Source organism: Malus domestica, chromosome 07 (genome assembly GCF_042453785.1).
Source record: "Malus domestica chromosome 07, GDT2T_hap1".
Taxonomy (NCBI): domain Eukaryota; kingdom Viridiplantae; phylum Streptophyta; class Magnoliopsida; order Rosales; family Rosaceae; genus Malus; species Malus domestica.
Window position 1 is genome coordinate 34,661,774 of NC_091667.1, and position 18,558 is coordinate 34,680,331.

At 37.7% G+C, this 18,558-nt stretch overlaps 3 protein-coding genes across 4 annotated transcripts; 1 reads left to right on the forward strand and 2 right to left on the reverse strand.

Annotated features, from left to right (window-relative positions):
* Window positions 1-2,086: 2,086 nt before the first annotated feature.
* LOC103439811 (DUF21 domain-containing protein At5g52790) lies at window positions 2,087-5,973 on the reverse strand. Of its 2 annotated transcripts, XM_008378429.4 has the most exons (13): window positions 5,110-5,973; window positions 4,953-5,029; window positions 4,777-4,860; window positions 4,545-4,658; window positions 4,327-4,413; window positions 4,099-4,238; window positions 3,910-3,997; window positions 3,750-3,823; window positions 3,471-3,601; window positions 3,109-3,377; window positions 2,968-3,014; window positions 2,459-2,810; window positions 2,087-2,346 (listed from the first exon to the last, which is right to left on the reverse strand). In XM_008378429.4, the coding sequence occupies exons 1-13, from the start codon at window positions 5,288-5,290 to the stop codon at window positions 2,281-2,283; spliced, it is 1,710 nt and encodes a 569-aa protein (XP_008376651.1). In that variant the 5' UTR covers window positions 5,291-5,973; the 3' UTR covers window positions 2,087-2,280. The 2 variants fall into 2 exon arrangements, with proteins under 2 accessions (XP_008376651.1, XP_070681610.1); XM_070825509.1 differs by lacking the exon at window positions 2,087-2,346 and having other exon boundaries at window positions 2,592-2,810; window positions 2,968-3,010; window positions 5,110-5,921.
* Window positions 5,974-12,769: 6,796 nt separating this feature from the next.
* LOC103439812 (uncharacterized protein At3g49140) lies at window positions 12,770-16,368 on the forward strand. Its single transcript, XM_008378431.4, has 11 exons — window positions 12,770-13,032; window positions 13,163-13,247; window positions 13,363-13,585; window positions 13,929-14,031; window positions 14,129-14,196; window positions 14,315-14,473; window positions 14,558-14,689; window positions 14,934-15,275; window positions 15,367-15,519; window positions 15,695-15,790; window positions 15,927-16,368. The coding sequence occupies exons 1-11, from the start codon at window positions 12,954-12,956 to the stop codon at window positions 16,014-16,016; spliced, it is 1,530 nt and encodes a 509-aa protein (XP_008376653.1). The 5' UTR covers window positions 12,770-12,953; the 3' UTR covers window positions 16,017-16,368.
* Window positions 16,369-16,501: 133 nt separating this feature from the next.
* Window positions 16,502-17,950, reverse strand: LOC103439813 (protein SAR DEFICIENT 4). The gene has a single exon (XM_008378432.4). The coding sequence runs from the start codon at window positions 17,818-17,820 to the stop codon at window positions 16,723-16,725; it is 1,098 nt and encodes a 365-aa protein (XP_008376654.1). The 5' UTR covers window positions 17,821-17,950; the 3' UTR covers window positions 16,502-16,722.
* Window positions 17,951-18,558: the final 608 nt, after the last annotated feature.

The following is an 18,558-nucleotide window of genomic DNA, read 5'->3' on the forward strand; positions in this document are numbered from 1 at the left end:
AGTGATAATCAAAACCCTTTTTTTATCTTCCACACGGAGAAGATATTTCATATATAAAGTAATATTTGGTATAAATTTAGTATATTATATCTAATTATATTTCTTTATACAGCGTATTTTGCTATATAGTTCCAATCTATCTTTTTAGTTCACATCATTATCTTTTTAATTTGAGTAATTTTATTCTTACCCCAATTTTATACCACATTTATTTACCATCTTAGGTAGCAAATGAGTTGGACATACCACATCATTTAATTTCAATTTTCTTATTAATTAAAACACTTAAATAAAGAAAATTGCAGACTTCAAGTCTCCTCCCATTGGCATTAATAACTTAATTGGGTATGAACCCTAATCTGGTAAACAAATTTGATTTTGACTCCTAATTCTCATGAAAGCTAATATACGTTATTCAATGAAATAATAAGATGAAATCCTACTTTTAAACCACAATTTTTTTTTTTGAAAAGAAGACAAAAAAAAAAATCACAAGATGAAGCGGAATGAGGACTGGGCTACGGGGCATGAGTCTGAAGATAGAAATCAATATATGGTGATTGTAGTATACGAGTGAATTCTATAAAACTTGATCATAATCATGGAAATCAACATAAATTAATATAAAAAAACTGGCGTAAAAAAGAAAGGGAAAGGAAGAAGAAGAATTGAAAGGGGAAGGAAGAAGGGGACTCCTCGTATACTATAATCATTATTTAATTAATCATCTTTTTATTAGTTATTGATTAATTAAATAGTTTTTAATGGAAATTAAATGTTAATTAATTTAAATAATGTGGTTATTTAGATGTCACCTAAGATAATATACAATTATGGTACAAAAACATGATAAGAATAGCATTTGTAGACCTATCTTGGAGTTTATCCAAACTAAACGGAACATAGCTAAGATACCAAACCCCTTTTTTGTAGTAAAACGACGTTGTCTCATCGTCAATGTTAGGTAGGTCAGATTGAATCTTTCTTCCATGCGGAGTAATTTGGGCGCTTCTGCAACCAAGCGGCAGCCGTGACACCATTTTTTTCCGATCAATATTAGCTAATTTACCTTGTGTTTGGGCATCCAAATCATGAAAATTTCGGAAAGCTGCCCAGCCTTCATTCAAGCATTTTGTCGAACAATTTCCGTGCAGGCCAAGACGGGCGGCCCCTCCTTGTCCTGCTGTAGCTCTGCTTGTGGCCCCATCCTTCAAATAAATTGAAGATTACAATGGAGGCTGATTATCTGCCCTCTCACTTTCCGTGCCCTCTTATTTATGTAGTAATGGTTATATTACGTCAACATTTTATATTACTATTTTTTTATTTTATTATCTCTATAAAAAATAATATAAAATGTTCATATGACTGAACCTTGATCACACAAAACAAAAGGACACGAGAGGGCACAGGAAGTGGGTGGGCAGACAACCTGCTTCCGATTACAATTCCTCGAACGTAACAAAAAATATACAACCTGAACAGGGCTAACATTTGATCGAAATCAGATTAGGTAATTTAGGTATGTTTTGCCTTCATACATATCTTGAAGTATATTCCGAAGTTTATTTTTGGGCCATCAACAAATTAAAAAGATAATATTCTTGGCATTTTTATGTTTCAAAGTTCAAACTGAGAGTGATTAATAATTAGGTAGTGTTATTCACACGTTTTTTTAATCTTCTATACACTCTTTGTTAATTTTAGTTAATTAAATAATCATCTTCAATTAATTCAATTAGAGACAAAAATTGAGTAGAACGTTGAATAGTAAAAAAAGGAAAGGGGTGTGCGTAGCCACACCCTTTCCCATTTCGGACGCAACTGAAGACATGATCAAATATGTTTGGTAAGATCTGTCGTCATTAGTGTCCAAAACAAGTGTATTAACTTAAGTCATTAACAATAAACTAAGTACAGAAAGCAAACTGCGTTGAATTAATTTTTATTTTAAGTATTAAGCAACTGTTGCGTCAGTAAGTGTGCTCGTTGTTTCTTATATTTTATCAAATACGTACTATTTTATTTGGTTTAATTAATTAAAACGAAGATGGTCTTCAAGCATGCAGAAGGAAGCATAAACAAATGCAAACAACTCAACTTGATTAACTGTGAATGTATAAAATATATCAGCGTGAATATATAAATATATATCATCAACTACTTTTTCTACTGTTGGATGTTGCAAATAGCATGCACGCCATAATATATAATTACAGATTAAGAATAAACCTAAAGAAAATTTTGTTACGTTCCATATCTAATTTACTTTAATTAAAATTACCACCTGTAAACTTTATGGCCACTGGGATTTTGCAGCTTCTCATCATCCGATTTTCTTGAGGCCTGCCAAGATCAAAATTTTCATATAAACAAGGTGAACGTATTTATGTGACACAATTATTGTTATGTTACATCACGTTTGATGTCTAAAATTGGATTGGATATATTAACTCACTCGATGCGAGGATGGACAGCTGCGAACCGGGCCTGCGGATGCATGCAGGGCAGGTCTTATAAAAGATTGTTGATTGTATGGATAAATCGGAGACCCGGTTGCAGGAGTGCTGTACGTAGACAGTGGAGACGGCTCTGGAGTTCTCCAATAAATCGGAGACGCAGATTTTCTTGGAGATTTTGGGGCTGATGATCTTCTTGAATATGGCAGGAGGGGAGACCCGGCTGCAGGAGTGCTGTATGAAGACAGTGGAGACTGCTGTGGAGTTCTCCAATAAATTAGAGGCGCAGGTTTTCTTGGAGATTTTGAGGGTGATGATCTTCTTGAAAATGGTAGGAGGTTGATTTTGATTCTGTGGATTAAACAAAAAACAAAGCAAATAGTCAGATCAAATATAATTAATGCTAATTAAAAGTATTAACAATCATTTGGGCTTTAGGGTTTCGCTCTAATTGTCGTAACAGACATGTGGAGTTTACGTAGAAAACAAGAAAATTGTCACCACTCACTTCTTGTGAACATCGACATATTCATCTGTTTCATCCAGTATATCTTCCTTGAAGACAGAATAAATAGACTAGTTAGTTCAACTTTCAAACGTCTATCGACATAAAAAAACAGTTCATCCGTTTATATATTAACTTGGGTACCTGGAGCAGTTCCTCCATAACATCCTCCATTGTTATGATACCGATAACCTCCTCGTCCATGCAACTTTGAACAGATTCTATAATTTCAGATGATACATTTTGCGTCCGCAATCCTTGCCTATATCGCGTATTTTGTGTCTCCAACTCTTGTGCTTCCTCCACAACGTGCTTTGATGCCGGAATACAGTATGCAGTTTCACTTGAACATAGGGGTGATGACATGTCCTCGGAAGTGCTCAGACGCTCTTGCTCATGTGGAAAAATTAATCCTGTAGAATCGCACTCAACAACCAAGAATTCTACTAGTCTAAAAACATTTTTTTTTCCCCAAAAACTTGATTTTCAGTATAATGTAACATTACCTCCACTCCCTGCTAGTTTTGAATTTGATTTTGAATTAATATCCTTGTTACTCTTCACCACAGCAACCATATGACTATGACCTTTCTTGAACTGATGCAGTATATCGTATAAAGGCCAATTATCATAGACCCTGTTACAGATTATGTACAGAATTACGTTAACAAACACTAGTTTTGGTTTTGCCTAAAACCTGTGTTAGCATTGTAACCGAAAAAAAAGAACCTTGTGTAAGCATGAAGCCAATTGCCAGATTTGATAAGGGAACACTCATACACTACCTTGGAATCTTTCTGATAGTCAAGTATTTAATTGGCTTTTCGTCCTCAGGACGGATGAAGACCAAGTTCTTCAACTAATACATTCGGAGAAAACGTGAAATTGGTTACACGAGGATGAAGGGCAGCTTTAAGAAAATAGTAAACAATGAGGCCTGCTTACCAGAATGAGGCCAATAATGTTTGTTGGGGTTCCGGAGTAGATAGGTATACGACTGTGACCTTTGCTAGCTATTAAACCAAGTGTATTCCTAAAGATCCATGGACAAAAACACATCAAAATGACATAGCACTCAAACGTAATTAAAGATAATTTTGGTATGAACAGATTCAATTGACCATCGTAACATACTTGTCGAGTTTTGAATTGATATCAAGAGAGAAAGTCTGAGATATGGGAGTCATTGCATCTTTAGCAGTCTTGAAAGTCAAATCCAGAGCACCACCAATAATCATCGTTTCGTGATGCGATAACTCTCCACCTTTCCCAGCCTAGTGATAAACAAGATCACAGTATTTAGACTTTTGACACGGTATACATAGACGGTTAACATTTAACAAGAATCTCTAGCAAATTTACCTCATTGGCATGCAGATCCACCAATGTTTTTAGCTCTGCTCGTCTTAAGAGCACCGAATGCCCTTTGCCAAGGAGGCAATCCAGCAGCTGCCATGGTCAAATTTCCAAACACAAAAAAGTCTTAATCTGTGCAGTTTATGCTTAGAACGAAAGAGTTGAGTTACGTGAAGCCAGCCAAACTGGACATTTATCTGAGTTATACTGAACATGTATTTTACCTTGCTGAACGGATACGATAGGGGGAGGAAAACCACAATAAGCAATCGTACCAAGTGAGTCATTTTCGCACCCAGATGTAGTCCATATCGAGAACAAACAGCTTGAGGAATGACCTAAGAGAAAAAAGCGAAGGATAAATGATCTTAAGACAACGATAATGTATTATCAACATCTAAAGTGCATTAGGCTGGGACAAAAATCAAAGTGAATGGCTTAAAACAAAAATTTTACCTCCGCAAATGCGAGTACAAGGGTGACTGACACAAGAATCGCAGCCCAAAAGGGAAGAAGCGACTCCAGGAAAATGGGAAGCGCCTTATAGAACAATACATTAGTCAATAGGCCAATTAATTTAGTACTTCAGAACATAAAAACTAGCACAATTTACACATGTCGTAGCGGCGTACCTCCATTGCCAGTGATTTTCCTATGAGGAGAGTACATAAAAGTAGATGTTCATTCTTAACAAGCCGCAGAACCTTCGCTGCAAATATAATAAGCTGATTAAGCTAGTAATTAATATTCACAATGATGTAATTAATGAAATTCGGCGTAGCTAGCAACCTGCATCCTTCTGGTCTTGAGGCTGACCGGACTTAATGAGGACTTCGAGATCGACTTGGCTGAAGGAGAGTAGTCCTAAGGCAAGGCCTGATGCAATGCCGGCAAATGCCACAAGGACCACACATATGACTATGAACACCCAGAAATCGGTCTCACAACACAGTATGTCGTGGTCTCTCATGGTGGTATAGTTAGTACTAATATTGCAACAATGAACTACAATGTATTGATCAAACAGAAGGGTTGGCTTTATGCACTTTCGCTTGAACAAACACGCGAAGGACCATCTTTTTTATCGATCACAAAAAACAAAACAACGAAACAAATAGTGTCAAGTGTTGTGAATTTTGGACAAAGACAATCAGAGCACGTAGGAGATGTGAATATATATAGGTACAGTCTTCTCACCAAATCCATATATATATATATATAGGTACAGTCTTCTCACCAAATCCAAGTCCCTAATAAAAAAATAGATAATTAATCTGGTAATTTAAAACCAAGAAAGTTGGAAAAAAAATGGAAGCATCCAATTTTAATCCTAAAAAACGAAACCTAAGCATCAAAACCTCCATTGGATTGTGACAGTTGGAAAGTTAATTACTAAAGCATGCATGTATGGAATGGACGTACGTAAGTTAACAAGGGAAGCTCGTATCCGGTGCTCAACTCATCTGGTCTCAGCTTATCCGGTACTCAACTCCAATACATATACATAAATCCAATCACCAAAAGAAACTCCTTTTGATTCTATTTGTTGAGCACCAAAACCCAAGATTCCAACTCTCATAGAAGCATGCGTTCATATGTTTAGTTGGAAAACTTGTGAAGCTGTGACGGGATCGTTCATATCGCAACTCTCATAGAAGCACGCGTCTCTCTAGCTGTAAGTATTCATAGTAATTAACAACTCCATTAATCAATGTCAGTTCATATGCTTAATACCAAACAGTTGAAACCAATAAGTATTCATAGAAATTAACAACTTGGTGAATCAAACAACCAAAATGTTTGTGTGTCGGTTAACAACTACAAAAAATTAATTGGCATACTATATATCCTGCCGGTGGAAATCAAAGAGATGAAAAATAGCTTACGGTATCTCAAGGAAATAACAACTCCATTAATCGTCACTCAGGTAGCAATTTCCACAGAATTGACCAACTCGGTGATCCAAATCAAACGACTAAACCAACATCTAGAGCAACATAACAAAACATATCATCAGTGTCACCCCTTATCATCCGATAAGTGCATTCACATATTTAAACAGCTTATAAACAACTTGAAGTTACAAAATAAGTAGGCACAATCCAAATTGGAGGCTGAATGCTTTTCTGCATTAAGGTCACAGCAAGCTTCGACTTTTGAGGTAAAACACACCAAAATCATCGATAAGTTTTTCAGTGTGCCGGGAACACAGCTTCATACACTAAGTGTTATAATGCTATTAGTTGGAAAGCTTTTATTTGTTCAAGTTAATTTCCAATCAATTGTATTATAATACTTTGTGTACCAAACCGTGTTCTCGGCAAATTGAAAATCTTTTAAAATCATGAGTTCCAGGGCCACTAATTCCAACTGGTCTTATTATACTCCAATCGAAATGTCAAAGTTGACATGCATATGCAGGCTAGGCTTCAGATGTCAAAATTGGTGCCATGAAGCATAGGCATCAAATCAGTTTTTTGTTTTTTTTTTCAATGGTATTCAACTTGCCTTACATTAAATGAATAGCATACTCAAGTGTTTTTTTTAATGGTTTTTAAACCAGTAGTTACACAACTTTTATTATTTTTTCTTTGAAAAAAAATATAAATGAAGCAATAAATCTCGGCATATCGGGTGGAAGCAAGATATTGACATTTTATCAAATTGCCAAGTCAGCTATCAAATTGAAATTTAATATTTTAAATTTGATATCTCCTTTAAAGATGCTCTAATCAAACACACTAAATATTTCCAATATTAACTAATCATGTACGAATCAATTTCTACCTGCTTCCACGGAATACAGCTTGGTGAATCAAATTAAACCACAGAACTCCATGTCACATAAAATGAAATACCAAATCACTTTAAGTTATATGTTTAAAATATACTAAATATCTTAATTTAACAACTTGATGTAACAAAGTGAGTATTTTCATTGAAATAATCAGTATTTTAGCCAATTTTCCTAAATTTTTTAGAGAAACTAATTGAACCCATAATTTCGTTCTAAATTGCAAAATTGTTGTCTGCTAGTCACCAATGGCCTTGAGTCTTTTGTTTTGTAGTCGTTAGATTGAACAATTAAAGTAAAATTAAAGGTTAGAATTAACATAAGGTGTGGAAAAAATAAAAAATTAAGTGGCGAAATCGCTACCCCTTAGTAATCCCTCACAAATTAGGATTTAAGAGGATTATTGAGATTTATATGGAAATGGCGATTAGCTGGAAGCCTCCATCCATCAAGCATAGGGAACATTTGTAGGGAATTAAACATCAAATATTGTATGGATTTTCTTGTTTCTATTGACTTAAAAAGATTTCGAAATGTTTCTAGATACATTGACAACACAACCAATAAGTGCTTTTAAATTATACATTTATAATTTATACTTGTTTGGAAGTACTTTAAAGTAACTGAAAACACTTTTAGATAATATTTTAGTTTTAAAGTAAATCCTTGATCCTGCTGCTTGTGAATGAGTTGTCAAAGATTGCCATGGTCGAAAAATAAGGTTTATTTTTCATAAATGAATTGTCAGAGATTGCCCGGTAATTTTTACGGATTTTGGAACAAGGGCATTTTGGACATTTTGCTGGTGGAAGATATTTTGGGATTTCTTTTGGGCCTTATTTTGTGTGCCGTGTGGGGCCACTTGCTTTTGGGTTGTCCCCCGGCCCACTCTCCTTTCTCATCTTCCCTCCGCGTGACTCACTCTCTCACTCTCTTTCTCTCCCTTACTTTCTCTCTTCTCTCTTTCTCCCTCCCTCGCTACATCTTCCCTTCCCCAAAGACCAACACACACACACATACACACCCACCCAAAGAACCACAACGAACGACGACACCACCACCACCAACTATGATGGGCTTCATCTCTCTCCCTCCTTCTCTGTGAGGCACATATACACCCATTTGGAACCTAGCACACCCACCTCTTTGGCGAGGTCCAACTGCTTCGAGCCAATTCCTGGCCACGACAGGACCTGAAATTGGTAAAATCCTAATCTACTCTTGGTGGTCTTCATTTTGGTGGGTAGATTGCATGCTAGGGTGGAGAATCGGAGTTGAACGGAGCTCGGGAAGCTCCAGCCTCATTTTCCGTTGAAACCAGTTTGAAACCGGGTCGACTCGACCTGGTAACCCAATGAACCCAGGCCATTGGGCTGTGCAAACCTAAGCATTTGCCCCAATGAACCCAGGTCCAAACCCATTTGTTAAACCCAGCCCAAAAATCCTTGGGCCAGCCCAAAAATCCTTGGGCCAGCCCAAAAATCCTTGGGCCAGCCCAAAACTAAACCCAAGCCCAACTGAGAACCAGGCCCAACCTTGCAGCCTAAATCCTCGGCCCAGACTCGGATCCGACCCAAACCTAGTCGGATACCAAAGCCCTGGCCAGCGCGTAGGTGTACCCGAGGTCCCCCTTTATATTTTTCGACGTCCTGAATCCGTTTATGATGTTTGTTTCCCGAAATTCAATTGTTTAAGTATAGTTTTATTAATTGGACCATTTATGTGCTCAGGTGCATTTATGGTGGCGTTTCCATCGTTGTTGGTTGCATGGCTTTTTGATAACGAAGTATCTATAAGTGGACCCCTTCCAAAATGCATAATTTTGCTATTAGAAATGCATACATGAAAATCACGATTTAATGGTTATGTTTTAGGAGAAAATTAGATTTTACTTTTTATAAGATATCATGCTTTACTGAGAGTATTTTGGAATACCATGCTTTATCGATTTCATGTTCTTTGTAGTACATATGATGGATGACTATATACTATGAAGATGTTTTGAGATATGATGTTTAAGCTACTGAGCTCCGTTGAGATATATGTACTTATGTTGGAAAGATTATGGTTCAATGATTTTTGTGCTTATCTAGTGGTCATTGTTCTACCTACAGGGCGTATGTTCTGCCTACGGGCGAATGTCCTGCCTTCGGGCGAGTATGATACCACTATTTAGCACACTATATATGATATATGTTTTATGAAGTTTTATGGCATGCTAGGGTTTTCGGAAAACCTATTACATATTATACTAATGAGTTTTCATAAACTTTGGGGGTTAGTACATTAAAGATTAACTGTTTTAGTATTACTTATATAGCAACTTGGTCCACTCACCTTTTTTGTTTTGTGCCCCCTTAGGACTTAGAATCGAGATGTACAATCTCGGCATCAAGGCACTCCAGATCGGCATCTTCGGGTCCTCTCGGTGTAGGACCCATTCCTTTGTTCATTCAAATTTATATTATTTATTTTTAGAGTTCTAGATTAGTTGTATGCTCTGAACATGTTCCTCATTTGCATATTAATTATATTTAAATTTATAAGTCTTATTTATATTCATTGGTTCTCATGCATATTAGTGTGGCTTCGTCACATTCAGGTGTCGGCTAGCATATGTCTACCCTGATGTTTGGAGGATATCAAGATCGGGCGTGTCACTAAATATTTTTAATATTAACTAATTATGTATGAATCAATTTCTACGAAATATAACTTGGTGAATCAAATTAAATCACAAAACTCCGTCGTCACCTAAAATGAAATACCAAATCTAAAATGTTAAGTTATATGTTTAAAACATACTAAATATCTTAATTAGACAACTTGAAGTTACAAAGAAATTAACAAACCATGAGTATTTTGGCCAATTTCCCTATATAGAGAAACTAACCGAACCCATAATTTTGTTCTAGATTGCAAAATTGGTGTGTTCTGGTTACTAAGAGCAAGTCCACCCCTAAGGACTTTGTGCCAGCACCCAGCCCATTTATCCACTTCAGTGAACAGTAACAGACTCCAATGAACAGTAATAGGCCAATGCATCTCTACCCCTAAAAAAATGCTCTGACACCCAGTGAAAAAATGCGCTGGCACAAACGATCTACACCCCTACAAAATGCGCTGGCACCCAGCCCATTTAAAATATTTTTAAATTTTTTCTAAAAGAATAAAAAAAAATAGTTTTAATTTCGGATAGGATTTTTAACCAATCTCGTCACGCCACGTGTCATTATTTGAACGTACTATTTTGTGAATAGATTTCCGCTAAGATTTTGTGAATAGATTTTTACCTTGAGGCTTGAGGGAATGACGAGTCGGTTGGGTCTCAGGCACTTGTTCAGGCGTCCCTTCCGTGTCTTCAAATGTGTCGGCTTCTTGTTCGGCCATGTCTGGTTCTGGAGAACTATGTAGACCCATACCGTGCATAACAACTTCTGGACCGGTTGCCACAATTTTGTATTTAGGGCAATCTTTGACAATTTGCCAACATTCCCATTTGGTGAATGATTTGTTCTGGTTCTTTGAATTGTAGAATGCTTGAGCTTGTAGTGTCTATAAAATGTAGGATAAGATAGTGTTAAAAAATGCGGGTGTAACACAAATAAATAAATTCAAAATATTGATAGGGGTGGAATGCATATAAATTACATAAAAATGACATAAGAAATTAAATAAAAATTACATAAGAAATTAAATAAATTCAAAATATTGATAGGGGTGGAATGCATATAAATTACATAAAAATGACATAAGAAATTAAATAAAAATTGCATAAGAAATTAAATAAATTCAAAATATTGATACGGGTGGAATGCATATAATTTACATAAAAATGACATAAGAAATTAAATAAATTAAAATTTTGATGCGGGTGGAATGCATATAAAAATTACATAAGAAATAACATAAAAATTACATACGAAATTAACTAAATCAAAATATTGATGTGCGTGGAATACGTATAAAAAAATAAAAATATTGTCACCTAATCCACTAAACTTGTCCCACTACGAAGGTTACCGGAAGCATGAGAGATGGCGTTTTTCCAACAGGTAAAGGATGCGTTGAGTTTTTTCCAACGACCTTGAAGACCTTGACTAGTTCTGGTGTCTTTTCCATGTACATCGCAAAACGCTTTTGTAATTTTACTCCACATTTCTCGCTTATCCATCTCATTACCCGTAATCGGGTCATGAGTAGTGTGAACCCAACATTCACACAACGTAACATCTTCAATGAGCTTCCACGAAGACATTTTTTCTCTTAAAGTGTAGAAAATATTGAAATGTGGTGTAAAGGTGGAAGATAAGGGTTAGGTATTTAAATTAAAAAAAAACATTTTTTAAAATTTTCTGTATTTTTTTTTAAAATTTTCTGTATTTTTTAATAATTTTTAATAATTTTTAATATAGTTAATTAATCTTGACGGTTGGATTTGAAAAATATTCAAATCCAAGAGCCAAGGAGCTGCCACGTGGCCCATGGTAATAAATCTTACAGTTGGGCCTTTTTTTAAAATTTTTTATTTATTTTTGGGGGAAAAAAGTGGACCGTTGATCTATGATTGGACGGTCCAGTTTAAAAGTAAAATTTAAATTTTTTTACCGTTGGAAATCCAATGGTCTAGAAAAATTAGTCGTTGGAAATCCAACGGCTATGAGCATGCCACGTCGCTGATGGGCTCCGGAGCACAAGTGGGCTAACAGCCCTCTGCAGCCTTGTCGGCTACTCGCGCCCACACGCGATTGTCTTGCACGCGCCAGCCAAATAGGCCGGCTCCTTGGTCTATCAAAATTGGGCTGGTCTATTGCCTGGCATGGGTTGGGTGCCATGCAACTTTGTGGGTTGGAGCAAATTCACTGAGGGCCAAATTGTTTTTTGGACTGAGGGCTAGGACGGTGGACTTGCTCTAAAGGCCTTGAGTCTTTTGTTTTATAGTCGTTAGATTGAACAATTAAAGTAAAATTAATAGTCAAAATTAATAGAGGGTGTACAAAAAGTAAACAATGGTGCGTTGAAATAGCTAATCCTTGTGCAATCCTTCACAAAATAGGATTTAAGATGATTATTGAGATTTGCAGGGAAATAGCGATTAGATTGGAAGCCTCCATCCAACAAGCATAGGGAACATTTGTAGGTAATTAATATAAACTAATATGGATTTTTTTTTTTTTTTTTGTCTCTCGACTTCTATAGAGATTTATAATTGATTTTGATGAGCTAAAATGGCTTCTCTAATGAAACACGTAGTACTCGTTTACAGACTCCAAAACGTTTATGAATACATTTGACAAAACAACAAATAAGTGCATTTACACTTAAGAAGCAATTTCTTAAAAAAAACACATATAATACTCGTTTGAAAGTGTTTTTAAAGTAATTAAAAACACTTCTCGTTTCAACAAAAAAAAAAAAATCATTTTTATGAAAATGCTTTTGGAATCAATTATTAAAAAATTAAAGTGCTTCTAACAAGACGCACCACTTATGTGTTCAAGACGCACCAAATTATGTGTTTATTGCAGAAAGCACTTTAAATGCTCTTCGAATTAAAAAAATAATTTATCTTAAAACGCTTTTAGTCATTCTAAAACCACTTTCAAACCGGTAAAATTATGCTTATAATTAAGAAAAACACTTATAGGTACCAAAGGCCCAAAGTGGGAAGTACCAAAACGTTGGAATTTCAGTTGTAGACGTTACCCTACTTGTGAGTGCAGAGAATCGTAGCCCAGACTCCAAAGAAAGAACAAACCTCATCCTTTCAGATTTTTGAGAGAAAGAGTTTGTGGATCTCACACTTGCAGTTGCATTAACTACAAGCAACTCGAAAACGATGATGATGATCGAGTCAGCCATGGCCGTACGGTTCAACTCCGCCGCCACAAACCTCTGCTCCTCCACCTCCATGCCCTGTAACTCCCTTCCTCTCTCTATCTCCGCCGCCTCACTTTAACAGCTCAACTTTCTCTTCACATCTCTTCCCTGCGTTATCTCTGTTCCAACGCAGAACGCTTCTAATCTAATTTCTTTTGTTTGTTGCAGCTTATCGTCCGACGTGGAGCTCAGACGAGGTGACCGGAGCCGTACACTGCCGCCTTTCTTGCACCGGCGGGTTCGCCGCGCCGTGGTAAGCAAACTAGTTTGATTTTTGTTGTCGAGCAGCTGAGCATTTTCTTGCTGAATAAAACAACTTGAATTTCGAGGTTCCGAAAATGCGTAAATTTGATAAGGATTTTCTACAGGAATCGAATTAGACGATCAAAGAATGGTTCAGTTGCAAAAAAGGGGAGTTTTGTTAAGAGTGGGATTCGGGCATCCGCCGGGCAGTTAGGGCCCGGTTCGGAGCCTGTAAAGCCAAATGGAAGGCCGCAATACCACCCATTTGAGGATATTGCGGAGTCCACATTAGATACTAGTGGAGCTGCTAGACTTACAGCTGCAGAATCTGCTAGAACCCTTATTGAGGTAGTACATTGCATTCGATTGTTAATAAGTAGACGGAAGTTCGGAAATTTGATTACTAAGGGCTCGTTTGGAAGTGCTTTTAATATGACTTAAAGCGCTTTTGAAGAAAATGTTTTTGGGTTCCATATGTGCTTCTTCAACGAAGCACTTCAAGTGCTTTACCAGGTTCACTTGCGTTTTTACTAAGGATTGGGTCCTAAAACTTTTTCACCAAAAGCGCTTTTAATCATTTTAAAGGCACTTCCTAATGAGCCATAAATTGGACTAGTTTTGCTCACTTATGGATGCTCCCCATTTCATATCGAGGGCATTGCTAATGTTGCCCATAGTATGCCATTTTCAGGTTAACAGCAAAGCAACACTCATGTTTACGAGTTTGATCAATGATGAGGTTCATGAAAATATTTTATGTCCGGATTTGCCTTATGTAACAGATGAACATGGAAGTAAGTCAAGTGTATGACTTTCTCCTGATATGTTGGAGTTTGGAAATTTTTTTTTTCTTTCAAAGTGAAGATTTTAACCCGCTCGAGCATGTTGCAGATATCTACTTTCAAGTGAAGGATAGCGAAGACACTTTTCAATCCCTAACTTCAGAAAATAACTTTGTGGTATGCAATTTTTATGAACAAATAGACGATAATAATCTTTAGAAATGATTGAATTCTAGCAGCAATTCTATGCTTTGGACTTTTTCTTACGAATTTGTGGGTTATTATAATAATGCAGCAAGTTATTATTGGGTTAGATGCTATGGAAATGATCAATGAGATGGAGTTACCAGGCATTGATTTTGAAATAGATGGGATTGAAGATGAAGATAGTGATGTTGAAGATGATGACGATGATGAGGAGGATGATGATGAAGAAGACGTTGACTACGATTCGGTCTGTTTGTGTTGTCATTTCTTTAGACGTGGAATGCATGGATGCTGTAAGACATTTCTAATTATCTAATAGGTTCGTGTTTAGGACTGGGTTGCTGTTCTTGAAGATGAAGACGAAGATGATCTGGATGATTCTGACAAGTCTATTGGAGACTGGGCAAAATTGGAGACCATGCGTTATTCTCACCCAATGTATTTTGCCAAGAAGCTAAGTGAGGTAATTATCCATTGTAATTTTCTTACCCTACCATGGAGTGATGTAGAAGTAACTGAAAAAATTAACTCTCGTGTGTTTTGTTTGTAACAACGGGGAATCCTTGATCATTTCTTTTGCTCACTTGTAGTACCTCTTTTTCATTTGAAGCATCTAGCTGCGGTCGTATCCCATTTCATGGTTTTTCATGAAGTTGTCAATTCTTTTTTCCGTTTCTCGTATTTCCGCTTTTGTTTTTACGTTTCAGGTTGCTTCTGATGATCCTATAGATTGGGCGGAGCAGGCTCCAGCTAGTTTGGCTATTCAGGGTCTTATAAGGCCTGCACTTGTAGAAGAACATTCCGTCATCCAAAAGCATCTGTCTGATCATCAGTCTTTTAATGATGGTATTGATGAAGTTGGTAGGACTGTCGAAGATGATTTAGAAGATCCTGTTAAGATTAATGGCCATAAATCAGGAACTTCCAAGGATAGTCCAGTCTCGGCAGAGGAATTGGAGAATAAGAAAGATGAAGCACCAGGAAACGGGACTACATTTTACAAACTGGAGATGGTTAAAATTCAGCTGTTTTCATCACATGGAACTCAGGTTTGTGTAAGGAAGGATTTTACTTTTATTTTTTTGTTCAAGTGGATGCGAGCTCCTTTTTAATAGCTAATCTTTTGTTGTAATTCTCCAGACTCTTGTTGAAGTAGAAGACTTTGTAAAAGCTCAACCCGATTGCATTGCACACTCGGCAGCTAAAATTATATCTCGTTTGAAAGCTGGTGGAGAAAAGACCACGCAAGCTCTCAAGTCCTTGTGTTGGAGACTAAAGGGTCTTCAAGTGGAGGTACAACTTTTTTTTGGCCAACATATTCAAAGCTGTTATACAAGTTTCCAAATCTATTTCAAAGACGTAGCTGTAGGTTTTGCACAACTTTTTTTTTAGAGTGAAACGCCCTACTTATATAAGGTCGTCTTTAACACCCACGAAGATGATTGATCTTTGTTGAATTTTATTGCAGGAGGCAGTACTTATTGGTGTAGATTCCCTTGGATTTGACTTAAGGGTTTGCTCAGGGACACAAGTCCAGACATTGCGGTTTGCGCACAATACGCGGGTATGTCAATCATCCTTGAGCCATGAGGTTTAACATTTCGTCTATCGTTGTTACTCTTTGGAACCATTCAATACAATGTGCTTATGTTGAAAGGTAAGGTTGCCTATGATTACCCCGTCTACTCGTGTGTTTTCAGGCGACTTCTGAGTACAGTGCGGAGAGACAACTCAATGATCTACTATTCCCAAGGATGCAGCACAAACCACAAACGGTGAAACAAACTTAGCAAATTGAGTGCTAACATTATCAACACCGTCAAGTGTCATCTAGTTTGATTCCAGCTCGTTTCTTCATCGTGCCTCCTTGCAGAGATTTGGATATAGCAGCTTAAGAGGTTGCCCAAAATTTACACGCACAGTCCACCAGGTCGTTGTATTGTTAATTTCAATTAATGATATATGAAAATTCATTTTTTTTTCCGAAGCCTTGTGATTCTTGGCCTCGTAAATAATTTTTTGAACTTGCTCATCTTGCTGCTCGGTCTCATGCCGTTGAAATTTGATTCAGAAGTAACTCCGAACTAGAAACACTGCGATTTAACAAAGATATCGAGAACTTATTGTAGCATTTTTTCTGAATCAGTTTTTATTCTCCTTCCTAGCAATTCATCGCTGTTGTTTCAACTGATCGGATTATAAGCTCAGGTTATATATATTTTCTCCGGCGGCTGTTTAGCAATGTAGGAGCTGTCTTGCAGAACAGAGTAAGAGATTTTAGCAATGTAGTTTTCATTTTCCAGGATGAACTGGCTACATTATGTTTTATGATCCGCAATGCTGCGCTTATACAACATTTCGAATCTACAACAAGAAGCAAGCATTTTATTCAGCGATCATGTTCTCGTACACATTGATGAACAAAGACCGGAAAACTACAACGGGCGCAAAGCCCGGTGGAGGTTGTACAATGTGTTCGATCTGCATTCGATCAAACTAATTTTGTTGCTGGATATAGGTTTCATACACCAACTGAGCTGCAAGAATATCCACAACTGCAGAACCAACGGACTTGAACACAGTAATCTCCTCGCAACTTGTTCTCCCGACCTTGTCTCCGTTGATCAACTCCACCAACATTCCGCAAACATCCGCCTTCTCCATCACCCCTCTCTCGAAAGCACCCACCAGCTCCCCCGCCTCCTCCAGCGCCGCCTCATTGTCCACGAAAACCCTCCCTCTCCTCACCGCCTCATCGTCACATTCCTTCATGGAATGCTTGAAAGATCCAACCAAGTCCAAATGTGCCCCCGCCTTCAGCTTCTCCCCCTTCACAAGCGCCGCCTCCGAATTGGTGGCGCAGCTCACAATGTCTCCCATCCCAACCGCCTCATCCAAACACCCATCGCTCTCAAAACAAACCCCATCAAACTCCGCACATTCTCTCATTTTCTCAGCCAAAATTTCCGCCTTCTCCGCGTTCCGGTTCCATATGATCACCCTCTTCAAGCTCGGCCGTGCCACTAAATGAGCTCTGATCAAATGCGGCGCCATAGCGCCCGCACCGATCATAACCAGAATTCCGCTGTCGTTTCGGGATAAAATCCTCGAAGCTAAGCCTGAAACGCAGGAGGTTCTGTAAAGGGTGAGGGCGGTGCCGTCGATGGTGGCGAGGGTTTGGCCGGTGGCAGAGCTGAAGAGCACATAACTTGCGTGCACTCCGGGTAAGTTTATGGTGGAGTTTCCGGGGAAGTAGGTGACGAGCTTGACGCCCAAGTAGGGGAGAGAAGGGGAGGAGGACCAGGAGGGCATGAGGAGGAGAGAGGAGGAGGGCGAAACGTCGTAGCTTTGGCGGATTGGGGATTGCAGAGAAGCTGAGACGGCGGGTAGGGAAGATTGGAAATGGTTGATTAGGGTTTGGTGAGAGAGGATGGAGTGTAGAGACTCGGCAGTGACGGTGATTGGGGATGTTATGGTGGTGGTGGTGGTTGATTTGGCGGCGGAAGCCATTGATAGCAGGGTTGAGAGCTTGGGAGGCTTTGGTGTGAGTCTGAGAGAAGAGGGAAAGATATGAGAAGAATGGTTTGAGATCATCAGGAAATAAATATGCTCTAATTTCTGTGACTGATGGAGTTATCAGAAACTTAGCCGGAGGAGCATATCATATACATATTATATAGCGTTACTTTTAAATAATATTAACGGAACGTCACAATAACAGTGCAAAAAATTCTATTTACAAGGTAGGAGGAAGGTGGGCGTGGACCAAGACATACATATTTGTTTGACTATCTAATAGCTTGATTAGGGAAAAGAGAAATAACATAACGAAAAAAGGGAGATACTTTTCACACATTATTAATTGTTAGATTAAATAAATTAAACAAAAAATAATGAACATGATTACATAGGATTGTACATGACGCTTGGTCCAACTAAATTCACGGTGGTTTTATTCAGTGTGAAAAAATTTTCAACTGCGTTTTTCTCATATTTTAGAAGGTGCATTTTTGTTGAATGGAAGATGATATCATTAACTTAGGAAAATTACAAAGTGTCTTGGATAAGGAGGTCCAGAATAACAATAGGAGGGTCCTCAACCCAAACCACCCTTGTATCAATGGACAATGCTACCTTTGCCAAACAATGAGCAATACTATTATTATTCCTAGAAACAAAAATAAACTTAGAAGCAGTAAACAAATATGCACTACGAAGGACATCCCCCGCTAACAAGTCCATAGCCAACGCACGATCCACACAAGTGTTCATAATGGAAATTGCTTGGGAGGAGTCACTATGAACTAGAACCTTCTGATAGACAAGCTGTAG

Bases quoted from the DNA above. Each gene is read 5' to 3' on its own strand.
- LOC103439812 (XM_008378431.4), top strand. From the start codon at position 12,954: ATGATGATGATCGAGTCAGCCATGGCCGTACGGTTCAACTCCGCCGCC. The intron at 13,248-13,362 runs GTAAGCAAACTA...GATTTTCTACAG, and splicing joins GGCGGGTTCGCCGCGCCGTG to GAATCGAATTAGACGATCAA. The intron at 14,197-14,314 runs GTATGCAATTTT...ATAATAATGCAG, and splicing joins CTTCAGAAAATAACTTTGTG to CAAGTTATTATTGGGTTAGA.
- LOC103439811 (XM_008378429.4), bottom strand. From the start codon at position 5,290: ATGAGAGACCACGACATACTGTGTTGTGAGACCGATTTCTGGGTGTTC. The intron at 3,378-3,470 runs GTAATGTTACAT...GCGATTCTACAG, and splicing joins AAAACTAGCAGGGAGTGGAG to GATTAATTTTTCCACATGAG. The intron at 2,347-2,458 runs GTGAGTTAATAT...TGATCTTGGCAG, and splicing joins GCTGTCCATCCTCGCATCGA to GCCTCAAGAAAATCGGATGA.
- LOC103439813 (XM_008378432.4), bottom strand. From the start codon at position 17,820: ATGATCTCAAACCATTCTTCTCATATCTTTCCCTCTTCTCTCAGACTC.